The 21961-nt window shown below is 44.1% G+C and overlaps 2 protein-coding genes across 4 annotated transcripts in view; one reads left to right on the forward strand and one right to left on the reverse strand.

Moving 5' to 3' along the window:
- The window catches only part of pdcd6 (programmed cell death 6), a 73209-nt gene that overhangs the window by 41451 nt on the left and 9797 nt on the right, over positions 1-21961 (reverse strand). Inside the window, exon 1 of one of the 3 annotated variants that reach the window (XM_084326677.1) lies at positions 14682-14844. The exons of the other annotated variants lie outside the window; for them this stretch is intronic. Within the exon in view, the coding sequence (XP_084182803.1) occupies positions 14682-14782 (101 nt within the window). The 5' untranslated portion in view covers positions 14783-14844. Of the gene's footprint in view, positions 1-14681; positions 14845-21961 lie in introns of those variants that run through there. 3 annotated transcript variants of the gene reach the window in all.
- On the forward strand, positions 15918-17111 carry LOC311238573 (post-GPI attachment to proteins factor 4-like; the record flags this gene model as incomplete). The annotated part of the gene is made up of 1 exon (XM_084326672.1): positions 15918-17111. The coding sequence occupies one exon, from the start codon at positions 15918-15920 to the stop codon at positions 17109-17111; it is 1194 nt and encodes a 397-aa protein (XP_084182798.1).

The raw sequence follows: 21961 nt of genomic DNA on the forward strand, positions 1-21961 counted from the left end.
CTACCAAACGGTATTACCCTTTCACTGCGACAACAAGACAGAATGTTAACCCTTTCACTGCCGCACTACCAAACGGTATTACCCTTTCACTGCGACAACAAGACAGAATGTTAACCCTTTCACTGCCGCACTACCAAACGGTATTACCCTTTCACTGCGACAACAAGACAGAATGTTAACCCTTTCACTGCCGCACTACCAAACGGTTTAACCCTTTCACTGCGACAACAAGACAGAATGTTAACCCTTTCACTGCCGCACTACCAAACGGTATTACCCTTTCACTGCAACAACAAGACAGAATGTTAACCCTTTCACGGCCGCACTACCAAACGGTATTACCCTTTCACTGCGACAACAAGACAGAATGTTAACCCTTTCACGGCCACACGGCAAAGGGTTAACCCTTTCACTAACCACACTACAGAAGGTTAACCCTTTACTATCACACGACAGACGGTGAACCGGTCTGGGGCCCCAAGCGGTTTCCTTAGCAACGCAAATTCTACTGAAAAGGTCTATAGGAGAAATCCACCGTAAAAACAGAATACACACACACTGTGCTATATTCCAATGAATCTGTGACCGTCGTCAAGTCAATATTTAACACAGACAACCGTCTCCCCCAGGCTGGAGATCAAGACGTGCCGAGTTGAGATATCAGCCGACATGTTATAGCAGCAGCAAGGTAGTAATGGCTATAATAGTTCATCATCATACCCAAGGCCTAACAAAATTAATAGTTGGTTTCAGGTTGCCGACCGACCCTGCCGATTTAGGTGCGACCCAATATATTTTATGAGTTTTTAGAAAAAATTATAACAAAAAAAAAATCTGTTTTTTTTTTTAATTTTTTTTTAATAAAGTTTCATAGAAATCTTAGTCAAACATTTAGTATTATGGATATTAAACATGCTGGCAGAGTACATGCATCCATGTTGTTGTGAACATTTTAATTAAATAAAGAAATTCCCTATCCATAGTCGCCGTGGGAAAGAATAAAATAAAAAAATTAAATAAAATAAATTCCCTACCTACCCATGGCCAAACTGACAACCAACCTAAAACCAACTATTAATTTTGTTAGGCCCAACAGTTTTTTTTCAGATTCTGGGTCAGAACCTACTGTAGGCTCTAAATGTGGGTCACGGGGAGATTGGGACGGGTCCCTAGTCAGAACATTAGACGCCACGTTCAGCCTGCAGGAGGGAGTGGCCCACATCTGTGCTCAGTGTGAAGTTGAACACATCACAGGGAATCTGGTCCATTCGGATGTGGGACACTTTCACATGTGGTCCTAAATAAGATACAGGTCGGATGTTTTGCAATGGCATCCCAGTCTGAACAGTAGTGCAACTTTAGTGCGACTTTTTCCATCACTCTAGAAGATCAGGGGTTCTCAAACTTTTTTTACACAACGACCCCATTTTATTTAGGATGTTTTTTGACCACCCCCCACACTTAATGTGTCGCGTAATTTCGACGTGGAATTAAGGAATATCAAAATAAAAGCACACGTTGTTGAACTTGATCGTGCATATTTATTAGAACATCCGCAGAGCTAATGATGCTAATGATGGAGCATCGCCGTCGGTTGTGTGATAGTAAAGGGCTAACCTTCTGTATTGTCACAGTGAAAGGGTTGTCGTGTGGCAGTGAAAGGGTAAAGATATGTTGCTTTTCCAAGTCTGAGAATGTTGCTCATCAAGAATGGTGACCAGAATGGTGCTGGTTTCTACATGCAAACCTACTGGGGTGTGTCCACACCACGGTCACACCCACAATGCACTTTGCACACACTACACACCCATACTGTGATAATACTGTACCAGCTATATTTAGAGCTCTACTATACTGTACTCTATTTAGAGCTCTATTATACTGTACTATATTTAGATGTACGTTAGGGCTGGGGGCGATTCTTGCTCAAATGTGAATCGCGATGTTTCTCTCTAAGAATTGAGATCCCGATTCTGTCTCACACGATTCTTATTTTTTCCATTAACACTTTGGCTGCCATGGGTTAAATTAATGATATACCATAGATTGCCAGCGCTATTTGTCTATGGAGAACGTCCCCTTCTTTGCAGGGCTATAACTTTTTAAATTCTATTGCTACATTGCCATTATTAGGGCCCATTCAAAGTCCTATATGTATTGTTCATTGTGTAGCAACGTTAAACTTTTTCATTCACATATTCATAGTAAAGTATGGTCTAATGTATAAGTATGTTTTCATCTCTTTCTGCAACTTTCTCCAGAACGTGATCTATAGCCCCAAATGCATTATATTGATGATGAAATACAGTTTGATGGCAATCAGCGCGATATAAAAAATTCCAACTAGACGTACTTCTAGAAGTTACTACACGTCATCTGATGTTGACCGGATGGGCGAGGGGGCGTTTATAATTCCGTGGGCAGCGTTATACCAATCATCTAATGTGGGTCAAATGTTGATAAAAGCAGTTAGTATCGAAGATGGTAACGTTACACGCTGAAACTCACCCCAGTCTCCGCGCGCCGTTGGGCGATCATCGTCGAGTAGAAATTTTATCATTATGGGATATATTATTACCCGGTCCATCTCCAGCTTGTATAATGGTATATACGTCCAAATCATGTTGTTTATCGAGTTATTGGCAATCGATCGCTATGTAGAGTGACGAGCTAGAGTGCCGGAACCTATCCCGAGTGGCCGGAAGCAATAGGGCCGACCAGCAAAACCTCTACTGCGCTTCCTGTTAAGCAGTTGCGCCGATCGGCCACCAGATGGCGCTCCTGAACCGCCAGAGAGCTCAGTGGGTCCTGCTGGTGAATCTCAGGCCAGCGGAGGGGGAATATGAATCCGATTCCAGATTTTTGAAATATTGATATAAGGACGCTGTACAGCGTCCCCCGGCAACTTTAGCATCGCCAGCAAAGACGTTGTAAATCGTTTTTAGGCAGTCAAAGTGTTAAATCATTTATTGCACTCTTTCTTAAACAGACAACATAACATATCAAAGTGCTTGACTTAAAAGTCTCTTGTAACATACAAAATAACTCAAGTCAGAATCGTCATAATTTAAAAAAGTTAAGTAAAAAAGAAAATATATATATATATTTCTTTTTTTTTTATAAAATAAATCATCATAATTTAGAAATGAGATTGCATAGGAGTATGAATCGAGATCGCAATTTTATTTCGATAAATCGCCCAGCCCTAATGTGCCTTATACTGTACTACATTTAGAGCTATATTGTACTGTACTAGTATAATACTTCTGCCATTTCATCATTTCACCACCTAACGGTCCAATAGTGTCCTTCTCTCAGCCCTAACGGTCCAATAGTGTCCTTCTCTCAGCCCTAACGGTCCAATAGTGTCCTTCTCTCAGCCTAACGGTCCAATAGTGTCCTTCTCTCAGCCTAACGGTCCAATAGTGTCCTTCTCTCAGCCCTAACGGTCCAATAGTGTCCTTCTCTCAGCCCTAACGGTCCAATAGTGTCCTTCTCTCAGCCCTAACGGTCCAATAGTGTCCTTCTCTCAGCCCTAACGGTCCAATAGTGTCCTTCTCTCAGCCCTAACGGTCCAATAGTGTCCTTCTCTCATAAGTGTCCAATAGTGTCTCTGAGGTGAGGTGTGTGGAAAACATAAACAGGCCTGAGGCCTCACACAGTTGTGAAATGTAGCTCAGTCAACCCTCCAATGACTCAACTGTTCCTTAGCAACCCCTCCCTGTCCAACACAGAAGACACAACAAACGATGTTTCGAGAGAGAGAGAGAGAGAGAGAGAGAGAGAGAGAGAGAGAGAGAGAGAGAGAGAGAGAGAGAGAGAGAGAGAGAGAGAGCGAGAGCGAGAGCGAGAGAGAGAGAGAGGGGGGGGGGGGGACTCTTAAACTTAACCACATGCACGCAGCCTGGCTAAAATAGAGACACACAAGGAGACAGACTGGAGAGAAAGAGAGAGAGGAGAGAGGGAGAGAGAGAGAGAGCGAGGGAACTCCCAAAGTAAACCACAGAGCGGTTTCCCCTGAGTTCTGTTAAAGGGGAATGCCACCCATTTTAAAGAACCAGTACAATGAAAATCATGTTTTTAAATATTGTCAATGTAAAGTTATCCAAAATGTTATTATAGTCGTGAGTTTTGTGGAAATGAGAAACTATCCTCCTGGATATCAACAGAATCAAACCGTTTCAGATCTACTTCCTGGAGAAGATTGCATCATCTACTCAGCGTCCCTGATTCACTCATCAGTCAGTCAGTCAGTCAGTCAGTTGTCAGTAGTTGTAAAGGATATCCGCTGTAGCTTGTACACAAACAAGTAAGGAAACTATCCAAAAGAGGATATGGAGACGGCTACAGCGTTCTTAGTTTTGTGTTTCAGTAGGTGCTCTTTGGATAAAATCCGGGGTGGGATCCGTTATAGTTATAAAAAGTTGAAGTCCAAGGCAGCGCTACAAATTTTTAAAAGCCTTTATTAAATGGCTCACATTATTTAGATCATTTAAAAGAAACCAACATGTTTCGGCTTACGTATACCCTGATGAAGGCCCTATGTAGTGGTTTCATTTAAATTATCTAAATAATGTGAGCCATTTAATAAAGGCTTTTTAAAATTTGTAGAGCTGCCTTGGACTCCAACTTTTTATAACTCAGAGAGGGTGCACTAAGCCACGCCCCCTCAACATACTGAGAGCTGGCTGTGCTCAGAGAGGGTGCACTAAGCCACGCCCCCTCAACATACTGAGAGCTGGCTGTGCTCAGAGAGGGTGCACTAAGAAATCAAATGATGAAACTGACAAAATTATACTGCTAACATTAACATTCCGACTGAATTAACATAATTGTACTGGCTCTTTAAGAATAGACTTCTCACAGATATTTTCGGGCTTCTCCCGAGTCTCTGATGCAGCTATAGGAAGATGAGCGGACGGACTGACGACGTTATTAATAGATCCCTCCTCGCCTTCCTCTGTGGTCCATGCAGCTGTGGTCGTGTGAACAGCGCCTACTTCTGGTATAATACATTCTGATGCCATAATGACGCAAGGTCTATTCAAATCATTCCCGTTTCCCAGGACAGTTAGCCATGAGCCTGAGTCAATAATATGTGTGAACATCCACCACTCTCTCCTAGAGCTAGAAATCACAGAGTTGAACATGAACTCTGAATGGAAGGCCGACTTATTCATAATCATGAAAGTTCATTTGGAAGTATTTTTTTATTCTGTACTTAAGTTTGAAAGTGGTCAGACAGTTCCCTCTGTGTGTAATACAGACAGTCTTCACACATTCATAAATAACAGAAAAGCTGTTTCGGTGTGTGTGTGTTGCGCGCGGAGAGAGACTTGCTACGCGGGCCGGCCCTTCAAGGCAATGGGAAACACTGATAAATAAATCACAGTGTGATGGAAATGCCAGTATTCCGATTGCCGTCTGTGGTTCTATATGGGTTGTGGTGGCAATAAATGACAAATCATAGCTCGCAGCAACATATTGAAAAAATACATATAAACTAGTTAATTTTTTAAACCACGAACTATGAACTATGAACTGAACTAGTTCATTTTAAAATGTGTAAACTGTGAACTGAACTAGTTCATGTAGAGAAAGTGAACTTTCCCCAACACTGGATAACGGGGGGGGGGGTCACGCTTTAGTCTGTACAAGCCCTGACAAAAACACACTCAAGGAGTAGGTTTCAACATTTATTCCAAGGCCTGTACAGACTTGAGCATATGGCCCCTTTTTAGTTGTGTGTCCAGTATGAAGAACAGCATGGATTGTCCTGAGAAAGGAGGCCTCTACCTATCAACCACATCAGTGGTGAGTGGCAGATAGGGCTGCGGGGGGGGGGGGGGGGGGTGCTGAACTTGCACTTTAATGATGTGATTTAATCAGATCTGTTGATGGGATCATTCCTCTCCAACTGATGTCCGCACACAGTAATCCTCCCGTTTGTTTGCCCTCCTCCTCCCGTTCAGCTCTAGATAAATAAAGAGGGTGAATAACTGCCTGCTGGCCTCCTTAGGAAAACTGACCTCCATGAAGGGCAGCCTTGTGTGACGTGCTGCGGACTGAGGAGAACACAAGAGTGGTTATTTATTACTGGAACCCACCCTCCTCCACCACCACCAGGCTGGAGTCAGAGAGCTGTGTGTGTTACTGGAACCCACCCTCCTCCTCCACCACCACCAGGCTGGAGTCAGAGGGCTGTGTGTGTTACTGGAACCCACCCTCCTCCTCCACCACCACCAGGCTGGAGTCAGAGAGCTGTGTGTGTTACTGGAACCCACCCTCCTCCTCCACCACCACCACCAGGCTGGAGTCAGAGAGCTGTGTGTGTTACTGGAACCCACCCTCCTCCACCACCACCACGCTGGAGTCAGAGCAAAAAAAAGAACGAACTAAAACGAAAACAAACGAAAACGAACGCAAAAAAAGAATGCAAAAAAACGAAGCAAAAAAAAACGAACGAATTAAAACGAAAATGAACTAAAACGAAAACAAACGCAAAAAAATGTATGCTAAAAAACGAACAAACTAAAACAAAAAGGGAAACCAACGCAAAAAATAAGGACGCAAAAAAAGAATGAACTAAAACGAAAACGAACGAAAATGAAAACGAACGCAAAAAAAACGAACTAACTGAAGCGAAAACGAACGCAAAAAAACGAACGCAAGAGTTTTAACCTCCACTCCTCCTCTCAGCTGTCACATGGTTAGTTAACTAAAACGAACAAACTAAAACTAAAACGAACTAAAACTAAAACGAACTAAAACGAACGAAAAAAACGAACGAAAAAAAAAGAACAAACGAAAACGAAGGCAAAAAAAACAAAAAAAAAAAAAGCAAAAAAAAGAAAAGCAAAAAAAAGAACGAACTAAAACGAATGAAAACGAATGCAAAAAAACGAACGCAAGAAAACATGTTACTGGAACCCACCCTCCTCCACCACCACCACCAGGCTGGAGTCAGAGAGCTGTGTGTGTTACTGGAACCCACCCTCCTCCACCACCACCACCAGGCTGGAGTCAGAGAGCTGTGTGTGTTACTGGAACCCACCCTCCTCCTCCACCACCACCAGGCTGGAGTCAGAGAGCTGTGTGTGTTACTGGAACCCACCCTCCTCCTCCACCACCACCAGGCTGGAGTCAGAGAGCTGTGTGTGTTACTGGAACCCACCCTCCTCCTCCACCACCACCAGGCTGGAGTCAGAGAGCTGTGTGTGTTACTGGAACCCACCCTCCTCCACCACCACCACCACCAGGCTGGAGTCAGAGAGCTGTGTGTGTTACTGGAACCCACCCTCCTCCACCACCACCACCAGGCTGGAGTCAGAGAGCTGTGTGTGTTACTGGAACCCACCCTCCTCCACCACCACCACCAGGCTGGAGTCAGAGAGCTGTGTGTGTTACTGGAACCCACCCTCCTCCACCACCACCACCAGGCTGGAGTCAGAGAGCTGTGTGTGTTACTGGAACCCACCCTCCTCCACCACCTCCACCAGGCTGGAGTCAGAGAGCTGTGTGTGTTACTGGAACCCACCCTCCTCCTCCACCACCACCAGGCTGGAGTCTAAAAGGCTGTTTCCCCGAAGCCTGTTTTTGGGACTCGAACTTCGTCCGTTTTTTTTTTTTTATAAATATCCTCAAACTAAATCCTCAATTTGAATAAAGTGATTAATCTGAGGCTTTTTTTTTTTTTATTAATTAAATCAACTTTCCAGCCCCAGACCCAGCCCAGGGAGAAGCCCCAGCAGCCCGTCAACTTTCTTTAATGAATATAACTCATCAGTTTTTAATACTATAATATTAGCGTAGCCTAATCTTTATCTGCAACTGTGAAGAAAACCGGCCATTGGTTTAAACAGAATTAATAGAAAAAAATATTTTACAAATAATATATATATATTTTTTTATTATTAAAAATCTAAAATTAAAATGTTGATTTAGAATTCGAATGCCAACGTAAAGCACGAAGGTTTGAACGTTCGGGCTCATCAGCCCTACTGGAGTCAGAGCTGTGTGTGTTAGTGTATGTGTGTTACTAAACCTCTCTCTCTCTCTCTCCCTCCCTCTCCCTCCCTAGGCAGTGAACAATCTGGCCAGTTTTGAACGCCATTAATAAGAAACGACAGAGTCAGATTTTCCCTAATGATTCACTCTTTCCTACGAGGCGACCTCAGGAGACGTGTCTGTCTGTGTGGGGGGGGGGGAAACCCCGCCCGGCCTCCCCCTCCACCAGACGCAACGGTCTTAAAGTGAGGCCGGCTCTCATGACGGAAAATATAAAAACCAAACACTATTATTTTTAAGTCACACAGATCTGAGCGGGTATTCATGAGAGCCGTCGGCGCCCCACGCCTGCACCGCCGCTCAGGTACACAGGAGGAGTCAGTGACCTGGACGACCACTTCTCCTCCATAAACGTCTTTTTTCAAGCCGTTTTAAAACATTTTTTACTAGTGTATGTTTTATTGCCTGGGTCAAGGGGCAATACTGATTGAATTCATTCAATGGTTCAAGGCTGTAGGAATGGTGTGTGCGGTGTCATTCTAGCGACCACTACTAGTGAATGAACACTAAGGGGGCGGGGCGATTCATGAATGAATGAATGAATGAATGAATGAATGAATGAAAACTTTATTTAACAGATTGCAGAATGGGTACAATACAGTACGGCTCAATACATACAATTGTTAAGGGGATGCAGACCTGAGAAAGACGTTTGTCTTGTTTCCATCAGGGTCCCCCATTTTCAATTCATATAGACATTTATGACATACACAACAAACATGACATTTATGGCATAGGGACATATAGGTATTTAGTACTGATACATTTGTGACATAGGCGGTATTCAAATATACAGTACTGTTACCCCTAGATCCTGACAGAGTATATACATATGATGGGGAGGGGACTGTACATTAGGAGGGGGTGGGAGGGAAATATACATACGGCGGGGAGGGAATATATACATGCGGTGGGGAGGAGACTGTCTATTCACATTTCAAATCAAACAATTATTTTGCAGCACGCCGTGTTGCTCTCATTTTGTCTTGTGTTGTAAATGCAGCGCACCCCTCCCCCCTCAAGCCCAAACAGTAGTTTCAGCTGGTGTTGATGAGAGGGCGGGGAGGGGGGGGGGGGGACACACACGTTTCTCCAGTTATTCTGAAACTGATCAGAATAGTTAGTAGTTGACCAACCTGATACTAAACTAAAACTAGAACATTTTGATCACATCACGCCAGTTTTGTCCGCCCTACACTCACTGGCTTCCTATTTAAGCCAGGGCTGACTTTAAAGTGCTACACTCCTCACTTACATCATTTTAAATGGGCTCGCACCGCTCTATCTATCCGATCTCATCTCCCGATACTCGCCCGCTCGTGCTCTGCGCTCACAAAATGCGGGGCTTCTATCGATTCCTAGGGTTAAAAAGAAAAGCCTTTGTCTACCTCGCTCCCTACCTCATGGAATAGATTACCTGCCGTTAGTTTTTTTCTAAGTGATGAATGTGGGAACCGATAAGTTGAAAATGAACTAAATGGGTCTTATTTCTATTAAAAAAACAGATACACCGGCGGTGGCAGTGGGCAAGTAATGTACTCAGCGGAGCCTGAACAAACACCGAACCAGCCCGAACCATTCCTAACGTTACTAGTTCCACGTGTTTCCCAACCTTAAGGCTATAATGTGTCACCATCCACCACCAGTCACAAGGTCACAAGGCCATAGAACACACCACTGTGTTTCCGTAGCGACGTATCAGTGTTGTTGTTGTTGACTGTGTGTCTCCTCTCTCGGCTCTCAGACTGAAGCAGCTTTTGTTATCGACACATTGTTGTCATACCGGAGGCATTGCCGCTCCTCTGCCCGCTGCGCTCACACCGAGACGGGCCTCTGGGATGAGGTGGTCACGGTGTGAGAGAGGAGGAGGAGAGACCAAACATTTGGAACCCGATTAAATCCTTAGATACTGGGGGCGTAACGTAACGATGCACATATTCTCAGATTCAATAGCAATTTCATTTTCAAGGTCACGGTTTAGATTTGATTTTCTCCTCCGATACGCACAGAGTCGCCAGTCTGATACAGTATATTCAGTTCATTTAATGTCTAATATTCTACATCCAGCTCCTCTGGTCACCATGAGTACATTGGAATGTGCCAGGAAGCAGCCAGACGGGACCCAGAATACTTTGACCTGATGACCTGTGTGACCTAATGCTTGGCTATATCGGCCTCCGGCCACAGGCCACTGAGGAGGAGCAAAGATGGACATATTATCAGATTCAGCAACAGCTCACATATACCCCCACATATATGACCATATACCACCAAGCCTGATCATCCATTTATTAACCAGTGGCTCGCTAAATTTGGAACCCACATAGTATAAAAGCATGGTTGTGTCATCATTCTAGAGCCACACAGCCCCCATGGAGGGCTGTGGTCTCCAGGACTGTTCCTCGTTCTCCGTGTTCCTGTCAATAAAGACCATGGATTGACTTCACCTTCGTTCTCTCTGTCCAGCTGGCTCATCATATCAATCCAAAGAACTCAGTTTTATACTATCAAGCCGCTTCTTTTCAGCCGACAGTGAGGAGTAGGGCTGGGCAATTAATCGAAAATAAATCGCGATCTCGATTAATAGACCTATGCAATCTCATTTCTAAATTAGGACGATTTTCTTTTTATAAAAAAAAATTATATTATATTATAATTTTTTTTTTTTTTTTTTTTACTTTTTACTTTACTTTACTTGACTTAAGTTTAAGTCAAGCACTTTGATATATGTTTAAGTTTAAGTCAAGCACTTTGATATATGTTATGTTGTCTGTTTAAGGAAGAGTGCAATAAATGATTTTATTGAAAAAATAAGAATCGTGTGAGAGAATCGTGATTCACATTTTAGCAAGAATCGCCCCCCAGCCCTAGTGAGGAGTTTCACTGGGAGAGCACAACGTCAAAGAACAGTGCAATGTCAAGAACAAGAAGCACTTCTATGTGAGTAGTAGTAGTAGTAGTAGTAGTAGTAGTAGTAGTAGTAGTAGTAGTAGTAGTAGTAGTAGTAATGGGCATCTGATTAACAAGAGCAAATATTGTACTGCATTTGTATTTATTTCTTATCTGGCTTAAGAAGTTAGCATGTTCATATCACGAGAGAGAGAGAGAGAGAGAGGGGTAGCTGCTAAGTGAACAGTCCCTTGGAAGGTCTGTCATCATTTCACTGAGCTGTTCGAATCACACGGCCACCAGTGCTTGCATCATCAGTCTGTGCCACAGACAGAGCTCTGCCGTTACAAAATTAGACTCCGACTGGGAAACAACCATGCAGCCCTAATCTTTCATGGCTTTAGATAGGATTTAACTTTCAGTTTACTGAAAACACTAGCTGATAGCCACTAACTGAAAAGACACAAGACAGTTCATAGTTTTGGGATATATGCATCAATTATGTGCATATTAAATTGGCTTTATTTTTTAGATGGGGTGTTACTTTAAAAGACAATATCATACTGTAATAAAGACCGTCGTCGAGCCTCCTTTAAGTCCAACTTTGCCGCCTACACATTCCTGTTATCCCCATAACTGTTGACGGAGCAAACGAACATGAATACAATGAATGAATCCAATCCAACTGTTTAGTCATTGAATGAAGAATAACAATGAGTGGCTACCGTTTACCACGTGACGACATAGAAGTTACACACAGTGTCACGATAATAACAGTCAGGCTGAGAGTATGAAAGAGGGGGATTACAGCGTATGACTCAGACCAAACACACTGCCACTAAAAACACCACAGCAGGAAGAGATGAGTCATCATCAAGGTGTAGGTGTGTGCGTGTGTGTGTGTGTGTGTGTGTGTGTGTGTGTGTGTGTGTGTGTGAATGAATGAAAACTTTATTTAACAGATTGCAGAATGGGTACAATACAGTACGGCTCAATACACACAATTGTTAAGGGGATGCAGACCTGAGAAAGACGTTAGTCTTGTTTCCATCAGGGTGTGTGTGTGTGTGTGTGTGTGTGTGTGTGTAGCTTGTTAACTGTGTGCGTTCATGTGTTTCTGTGTGTAAGATAATAGAGAAAAAAGAGGGGGGAAAGAGAGAGGGAGAGAGAGATAGAGAGAGAGAGAGAGAGAGAGAGAGAGAGAGAGAGAGAGAGAGAGAGAGAGAGAGAGATAGAAGCCTACTGCTCATTGAGTTACTTGTATCCAGGCTGGTATGTGTGGAGGTGTGTGTGTGTTCATTTTGTTTGTGTGTCAGTGTGTGAAGGAGGCCTACAGTTCACTTGTGTGTGTACGTGTCTGTGTGTGTGTGTGTGTGTGTGTGTGTGTGTGTGTGTGTATGTGTCTGTGTTCGTGTCTGTGTGTGCCGCTTATAACCGTTTGCTCTGGTGAGCTTGGTCACATGACTGAGGGAATTCCAGTGCTCTGCTGTCAGACTCACTGAGACTGTAAATGAGGGCTGCAATACTCTAGAGAGGTGTGTGTGTGTGTGTGTGTGTGTGTGTGTGTGTGTGTGTGTGTGTGTGTGTGTGTGTGTGTGTGTGTGTGTGTGTGTGTGTGTGTGTGTGTGTGAGTAAGTGTGTATGTGTGTGTGTGTGTACATGCGTATGTTTGAGTATTTATCCCACACCATAAAAGACATAATAATACATTTCATTTACATAGCACACTTTAAACTCAGTGAGCTCTCAATGTGCTTCACAGCAGAAGGAACATTTAATTAAAAATAGAATAAAAGGTTTAAAACAAGAAAACATTCAAATGAATAAAATAAAAAGATAAGAATAAAAAAAGGTTTAAAACATAAAAACATTTCAAATGAATAAAATAAAATATAAAAAAAAATAAAAAATAAAATTTAGGAGCAGATAAAAAACAGGCCCTAGTGGAAGGCAGAGTAAAATAGATGGGTTTTAAGGCTGGCCTCGAAGGCAGCAATGGATACTAGTAGTAGGTACATAATCCTGCCATTAACCTTGACCAAGGGACCGGTGTTAGAACTAGAGCTGGTCCCCAGGCGCTGCACTGTGGCTGCTGGCTCCACTGCTGCTAAATAGTTAGGAGGATGGGTTAAAAAAAAGCAGAGGACACATTCCTAAAAATGTGGCGATAAAGAGACTTTAATCCAAATACTTTTGTGAGAGGGGGAGAGAGAAAGTGTCGAGTGCGTTTGTAAGAGGCTGAGTGAGGGAGTGCACGAGTCTGTGTGCATGTGTGAGTGAATGAAAGAGAGTGAACGCGAATAGGTATAACCTTGCACGGCGGGCCGGCTTCGCAAGATCACGTGAGAGAAGAATCCATCTGGTCAGGCTTCAAGTTATGCACTTGCGCCCCCGAACGACCGGCAACTACAGGCAAAGACACCGCCGAGTACTTTTTTCAAGACGTATTATTTCCAAACAGTTTCAAAGGAAGACTTCCCAGATGGTTTTGCATAACAAGACCATCTGGTGGATCAGGTTAGTTAGGGAATAAGACCAAGAGGAAAGGTAACCTGCTCGTGTGTGTGTGTGTGTGTGTGTGTGTGTGTGTGTGTGTGTGTGTGTGTGTGTGCGTGTGTGTGTGTGTGTGTGTAAACAGAGTTAGTTCATGAAAGAGAGAGTGTGAATGGGTGATTCTCCCTCCCTCTCTCTTCTGTGTGTGTGCGTGTGTGTGTGTGTGTATCTAGTCTGGGTGGAATAGAGAGGAATACTGATTGGCCAGAGAATGCATTTGTAAGGTTTTTTTTTTTTTTTTTTGCACCATCCATAAATAATTAGTTATGGTGTTTCCACAGTCTTGCCTGCAGCATGTCAATGTTATGAAGAAAGCCAATGAGAATGAAGTGAAGCAAACCCCTCTGCAGTATTATATAACGCTTACTACCACCAGGGGCAAGACCCCCCCCCCTCCCCTGCTGCATACTATCAGCCTCACTGACACACTTATTGATGATGATGATCAATAATACTTGAGAGAGCTGAAAGGGACCCAGTGTCTCACAGGACAGATACACTAGATGAGACAGAGTGGATTTAGATTAGTCTTGTTGTTAGTCTAATTCACTGATTGAATGAAACTGTTTAATCATGCCTACTATTTAGTACTGACTGGCTGCTACTGGTAACTGCATCCATGGAAGAAGAATGAATGCAAATTATACAGTATCCTCCTCACTGTCACACCAACAAGGCTCTGTGTGTGTGAGTGAGTGGGCCTTGAAGTTCATTGTAAGTGTAACTCTATACAAAATTATTAAAACAGGCCCAGACAAGACGAGAGAGAGAAAGAGAGCAGATATAATAAATTCCCACCAGGGAAGCTTCGAAACTGAAAGTCAAAAATCAAAAACATATCCGCCCCAAGAAGATCCACGGTCTACTGTGGGACATCCGAGGTTATTATTATTACCTACGTTACCCTAACGTTTCTTCATTCCTACAACTTAAAAAGACCGTTAGAGGCCAGAGTGGGGGGGGGGGGCTCACACACAGGAATGTGTCAATGAAATATGAATATTTATATATATAAATATTAATACACGGAGAGGGTCTGGGTTGGACTCACCACAACCCCGCTCTCCATTCTACAGCGTTACTACCACCAGCAGCACCCAGCAGCTCCAGTCTCACTGCGGGGGAATATTAATAATAATAACGTGTACAGTACTACAGGAAGGAAGACTCACCTCTGGAAGATATTCCACAGAAAAGCTTGGTCCGGGGGCGCGTTGGCGGCTTGTTGTTGTTGTTGGGTAGGGGGTGCTCGATACGGACTGTGATATGCCATTTTAATTAAATATGTATAAAATAAAACAGGACGACGTGTTGTGTTGTTGCTCGGCTCGCGACCAGCTTCACTCTGTCAGACTGGCTCACTGTTCACACGCAGCTCGCGCAGAGGGGCGGGGCCTGGCACTCCACGCGCGAGTAGGGTATATCTGCAGTGCCGCCCGCAACCCCCCCGAGTAGGGTATATCTGCAGAGCCGCAAGCCCAACGTCTGGGCGGGGCTTCGGGGCTTGTACTCTTGTTTGAGGCGGCGCTTCTTCAGGGCTTGTACTTGGTTTTACTGTGCGTGGGCGGGGCGTCGGGGCCTGTACCTTGTTTTGTTGGGCGGGGCTTCATAGTGTGAGCATGCATGTTGTGGTGGACTGGACTCTGGAGCACGTGAGAGTTTAAGAGTCCGTTTTTTTCTTACCTCTTTCTCACAATGTGGTGGCCGGCAGGAGAAGAAGTTCTTTCTCAACCAAAGATGTCTTTCAGTAAAAATGTAAGTACCTATTTAGCTATTTTGGACATTATAGGTCCTATTTTCCGTATGTTACTTTATGTTTCTAGTGTCCTATATTATATGTGTAAGAGCCAAAGCTATATATATATTTCGGTTATTGTATTATATGAATGTTTAATATTGATTGGATTTAGATAAAGTCATTGAACCGGCGTATTTGTCATAATAGTGCATTCTAGAACATAGAACCTTCTAGAACGTTTGTGGTGATGTCATAATAGACCTTTCTGGAACATAGAACATTCTAGAACGTTTGTGGTGATGTCGTAATAGAATGTTGTGGATTTTAGACGGAAGACGGACTGTATTTTGTATTTCCTCAGAAGTTGTGATGGCAGTACGAGGTGGAACTAATCTTTCCACTCTGAGGAAACTCGACGTGGCTGCCAAGGATCAAGCCGAAAACTCTTCTTTTGACATGGAATGTGGTTTTCTAACTCATTTTTACTAACTACATTATAATTATAAGTTTATAAGCCACCATAACAAGAGTCATTGTCCTTTGTTTCAGTCATGGTGCTTTTATAAAACATAGTTCTAATGCAGTCTTGCAATAGGTGTAGGTTACACTACTAGGCGGGGTACAACTGGAATGTGAACTGTTCGCCCTCAACCTCAACCTCAACCTGATAATGCCTCCATGGAGAGCACGTGGGAGTCGGCATTTACAATGGTCCAGTCCTTTCACCCAAGGGTTGGCTCTTTGTGTTGTCACCTTTTGCATTCTGCTCCCTTTGTCTTGTCATCGGCTTCTCTACTCCTACTTTTTCATACAGTCAATGTATTTGGACTCCATGAGCGAGGAGGTCCTACAGGACAGCTACGAGAGGGGGCAGGAGGCTTTGCGCTTTTGGCAGAGGAGGACCTCCGCCTTGCCCTCCTCCGGCTTGGCAGATGCCGTCACGGGGCCGGAGCTGTTGGTCACCGTGGTGACGGCAAGGCGAACCGAGGGCCGGCACTTTCACTACCTGCTCCGGGTGACGCGGCGGCTGGCGGGTCTCCTGAGAGGCTGCGGGGAGCGGCGGTGCGCCGAGGTGCTGGTGTGCGACGTGGAAAGCGGTCCCGCGACGAACGAGGACGCCTCCCTGCTGGAGAGCCACTTCCGAGTGGTGCGCCGCTCGCCCGAGGAGCGGCTGAGGGACGGGGCGAGCGGCAACGTGTTCGAGAGGGAGAAGAGGGACTACGTCTACTGCCTGCGGAAAGGATGGGAGCTGGCGAGGCCCAAACACGTCGTCGTGCTGGAGGACGACGCGTTGCCGGCCCACGACTTCTTCGCCGTCGTAAAGGACGTTCTCTCGCGTCGGTTTGCGCTCCACACCCTCTACGTCAAACTCTACCACCCCGAGAGGCTGCAGCGCTACTGGAACCCAGAGCCGTACCGCATCCTGGAGTGGGCGGGGCTCGGACTGGTGGCAGCCACTGCGCTCCTCTTGACCTTGCCGCACTGTAACCCTTTCTCCCTGTCGTTCACCCTCTCCGTCCCACACCTGCTCTTCTTTACCGCGTACGTCATGGCCGCCGCGGAGCTGGTGGGGAGGCACTACCTCCTGGAGGTGCGGAGACTGTCCCCCCAGCTGTATGCCGTAGGGCCGGCCACCGAGTGCTGCACGCCCGCCATGCTCTACCCGGGGAACGCCTCACTCAGGGTGGCGGAGTATCTGGACGAGGAGCTCTGCGCCAAAGGGAACGCTAAGGACACGGTTCTGTACCGGAGGGCCAGGACCGCACCGGGAGAGAGGGCACACAGCCTGGAGCCCAACCTGATCAGCCACATCGGGGCTTACTCCTCTGTCAGGGCCAATCCGCCCAGGCCCAAGCTTCTCTGACATGCTTTACGGAAGAACTAGGAGGGGTTAGGAGTTGATCAATATTCTATGACCTCAGGCTAAACTCTAACGAGAATAAGATCTCCATCCTTGTCCTGCTAGATCTCAGTGCAGCATTTGATACAATCGATCACGATATTCTAATCGATCGTCTTGAAAACCTTGTCGGTTTCTCAGAACATGTGCTAAGCTGGTTCAAAACATACATCAGAGGGAGGAAATTCTATGTTAGACTAGGAGAGCACATGTCTGATATATACGACAACAACTATGGAGTTGCACAAGGGAGTTGCTTAGGTCCTTTACTCTTCTCCCTTTACATGTTACCGCTGGGTGATATCATCAGAGAACATAATGTAGATTTCCATAGCTATGCGGATGATACACAACTGTACATATCTGCTGAACCAAATTATACAGCGATTAGCTCCATTACAGACTGCTTACTGGCAATAAATACATGGATGAGTAAGAACTTCCTGAAACTAAATGAGAACAAAACTGAAATTCTAATTATCGGCCCCAAAACTAAAAAAGAAACGTTAATAAAGAACCTAGGAGGACTAACCCCTTGGATCAAATCTGAGGTCACTAGTCTCGGGGTTATCATAGATTCAGAACTGAACTTCAATTCTCATATTAGCAAAGTAACGAAAACATCGTTCTTCCATCTCAGAAATATAGCAAAAGTACGACCATTTATTAATCTGAACGATGCTGAGAAGCTATTTCATGCATTCATATCTAGCCGGTAGACTACTGTAATGCACTTTTCACAGGTCTCCCTAAGAAAACCACAAAGAGGCTTCAGCTAATCCAAAACTCTGCAGCCCGACTGCTAACTAGAACCAAAAGGAGAGAGCACATTAGTCCAGTCTTAGCTGCTTTACACTGGCTTCCTGTAACATTTAGAATTGACTTTAAGGTCCTTCTCCCTACATACAAAGCTCTAAATGGACAGGGACCTAGCTACATCACCAACACTCTAATAAATTACATGCCAGCAAGAACACTGCGATCATCAGCTGCTGGACTACTAGAGGCTCCCAGAAACAGTCAAAAGAGGATCAGTAATGCAGCCTTTATCAACTATGCCCCAAAACTGTGGAACAAACTACCCCAAAACATCAGGGAAGCCAACTCGCTACATCTTCAAAAGACAGCTTAAAACCTATCTCTTTGCTCAGGCATTTCAATGACTTACCTGCACTATTCTTACCCTGCCTACTTTTCTATGCTAATTTTATCTTATTTTACACTGCCTATCAAATTCATGTGTCGGTTATCACACTTTTTACTTCTTACTGATGACTATTTTTAAACTGAATCATTTTAAACTATTTTTCACACTTTTTACTGTAACCTTGCTATTTACATTTTTTACTGTTGTTGTATGTCCGTTCTATTTTATAATTTTTAGACTATTTTTAAACTTAATCATTTTAAACTACTTTATTATTTGTATTACTGAATAGAGAGCCTATTAGGATGCTAGATCCTAATGTGAAACACTGTGATTTTCCATACCCTGCTATGCTCACCCATGCCTGTATTTTTACTGTTGTGAAGCACTTTGAACTGCAACCTCTGTATGAAAAGTGCTATACAAATAAAGTTATTATTATTATTATTATTATTATTATTATTATTATTATTGACAGGTTTGAATTTCGGCAGGCTTGTTTACGTGACTCCGCTGTTGGAGAAAGTGGGTGGGGTTGGGGTTGGAGAGGCTGGGGATGGGGACGGGCTTGCTGAGGTGGAAAGATACTCAATTGTATAATTCAAGAAGAACTACCGTTACCTCTGTCAAGTTTAGCTGAAGTTGTCGTTAACAGTAACTTGTCCACAAAATGACTCAAGTTAAAGATTGCACACAAAAACAAGTACTTAAAGTATTTAGTTACATTCAAAATCGTTTCCTTCCTAATGTTAGTGATTACCAAATTTGTCGTGATCTTTGCAAAGTAAAATAATTTTATGGATTCTATGGATCAATATTTGGGTATAAATAGTCCATTTTTAGTCATATCGACAAGGATGTTATCAGAATGACTGTTCTTCTGAATGTCAGATCTGATCGTACTCGCTACTCTTAGGGGTCAAAATAAAACATCACCAAGTAAAAGAGTTATGACTCCAGTGGAATTTTTAATTATTTTAGTAAAAATTACAGTAACTAGAGTAGTTAATTTGATCAGTAATCAAATTGTTTCAATGTTGGCGTTAACAAATCACATTTAAAAAATGTCATTGGAAAAAAATGATATCTGGTTTACTGCCTATACCGCCTGCTACCGTAGTCTGAATGCCACATGAGTGTCTGTGGATCAGGGAGGACTGTTGAAACACTAAGAAGAAGGTATCTTCAGAACCCCGACATTCTTACTACCTCATGTTTATCAGGTAAAGATAAACCATTCATAGTCTCTTTTGTATTGGGGGGGGGCACTCAACCCTCCACAAACATGAAGTCATGTTACAGCATCACATTGCCAATACCTCGGTCCCTCTAATCAACAGAGGATCTTAAGGTCATGTTTTCACACAGCCTTCATTTTTTAAATAATTATTCAGGAATATGGAGCATTTCATGTAGAGCCCGGACATTACACCGGTTCCTGACAGGGAGCGACGCGAGCGAGCGTGATTGCGAAAATGATAAAAATGTATTCGTTTCAATCAGACTATCCTGACCTACCGCGAGCGACAGCGAACTGAGCGGCGATGTCGCTCCCCCCTCAAATATTCGCTCGCTGTGTCTCTAGTTGAGTGATTACGCGGCCGAGTCCCGCCCCTAAACACTTTTTATTGGTCGAGAATCACAGGCTGCTTTGCCCCTGTGCTTCCAGGTAAATACACACACACAGACACACTCGGACAAGCGCCGCATCATATCAGGACAGTGTCGCGCGCGATTTCGTCTCCAGTTCGCTCGCTCGCTGCCTGTCAGGAACCGGTGTTAGGCTGTAGCGTCCCATTGACAAGCATGACACCATCTGTGCCTTTAATGTTCTGTCTGTGACAGAGAGCACAGCTAGTTGGTTCATCAAAGCTAATGCATCCCCTTGTGACATCATTGAGGGGGAAGCAATTCTGAACCTCTTGTTAATCTGAAGATCTCAACCTTCAACAAGGAGTACGTATGTGATATTTATCCATCACCTAAATAACACACTGCCAGTCCATACAGAGACAAGAGATTGGCCTTATGAGCGTGCAAACCACGACAGGTTCTCCACGGGCAGTCTAAAACAGCGCAACACTGCGAATCAGGTATTCTGAAATAAAGAAACAGGAGCAGAAAGACAGCCGGAATACTCACGTTAAATGAACACAGGTTTATTAGAGAAGAAAATATATATATACAGTACGCCCGTACGGACGGACTTCTAGTCTGTCAGAGTGCATATCACAGGTCTGTCAGAGTTAAGGCGCTCCCATAGTCCAGCAGACTGTACACAGAGCAGACTCCGCGGAGGTCCGCGCGGCTCTTTGAGCTTTGATCTCAGTGGACAGCAGACCCACAGGTGCGAAGCTCATATTTTCTGACGCGCGGACATCCGCGCCGCTGACTTGGTGTCACACAAAACGCTGCTCGGCGTTTTGGTTGACATCGAACTGCATTTAATGTGACGCCGATCTGCATTTTACTCTGACCACTCGCTCCGTGCCAAGAGAGATGTTTGAATGGCTTTTCTAAATGAAGTGTGTAAAATTGCCAGTTTTATTTCGAAATATTGGAAACGGAGATAACATAGAATGTTATCTATATTTTGAAATAAAACTGGTGCTTTTATTTCATGCAATGCATGTTTGTCATTTCAGCACCAGCGCTGTCCACCTCAAGCCTATACGGTACATTGCATCTCGCTGCCTATATACCTGTTATTCAAGTGCGTAAAACTGCCCGTTTTATTATCGAAATATTGGAAACGGAGATAACATACTCTTTATTTTGACATCGGATGATGACGACATGACAGAAGTTGAACAGCGTGGGGACAATTGTGTAAACTGGCGCGTGACATGTAGGAAATTGGTCCGCGGAGGTCCGCTCGACTATGAAGGCTCAAAGAGTCCAGTGGACCTCCGCGGAGTCTGCTCTGTGTACAGTCTGCTCGACTATGGGAGTGCCTTAAAAGTGACAAAAAGCAAAAGTGTCATGTGTTTTAACACAGTGGAATAGAGACGCCTCGATCGTCTCTGATTGGGTTGGCTTTATATGGTCATTTAGGGAGTCGAATGGAATGGGCTTTTGAGGGGGAAGAGGCGCTGCGGCCTTGGACACAAACGCTATCGGCCTGCTCTGAATTTAATGAATGGATATACTGTTTTAACAGTTTTTGAGAGAAGGATGAACATGACTTAACGATCAACCCTGTTGTCGGGCCCCAGAGGATTAAGAATGTGAAATTACACTTCACAAGAACTTTCTAGAACATAGAACATTCTAGAACGTTTGTGGTGATGTCATAATAGATCTTTCTGGAACATAAAACAGTCCGGAACGTGTGGGGTGAGGTCATAGTAGGACATGCTAGAACGTAAAACATTCTGGAACCACCGTATGACGTCATGATAGAAGTTATGGAACCTTCGTGATGTCACCGTATGAGGTCATAACCGAACATTCTAGAACCTTTGGGTCTCTATATAAGCGGGTGTTTCCAAGAGAGGAGATGATGTTTGTATTGTGATTGTATGACAAGAGGAGCAGAGAAGAAGGAGACAGAGACGATAGAAATGTGTTTTGAAGATGAGAAGAAGAAGAAGAGGAGTGTAAACTTTCTCAAGTGTGGACGAAGCAAGAATTGTGGAGGGCAGTAATACGCCACGATGCGTCTACA

This window comes from Notolepis coatsorum, assembly GCF_963971535.1.
Source record: "Notolepis coatsorum genome assembly, chromosome: 12".
Classification (NCBI taxonomy): domain Eukaryota; kingdom Metazoa; phylum Chordata; class Actinopteri; order Aulopiformes; family Paralepididae; genus Notolepis; species Notolepis coatsorum.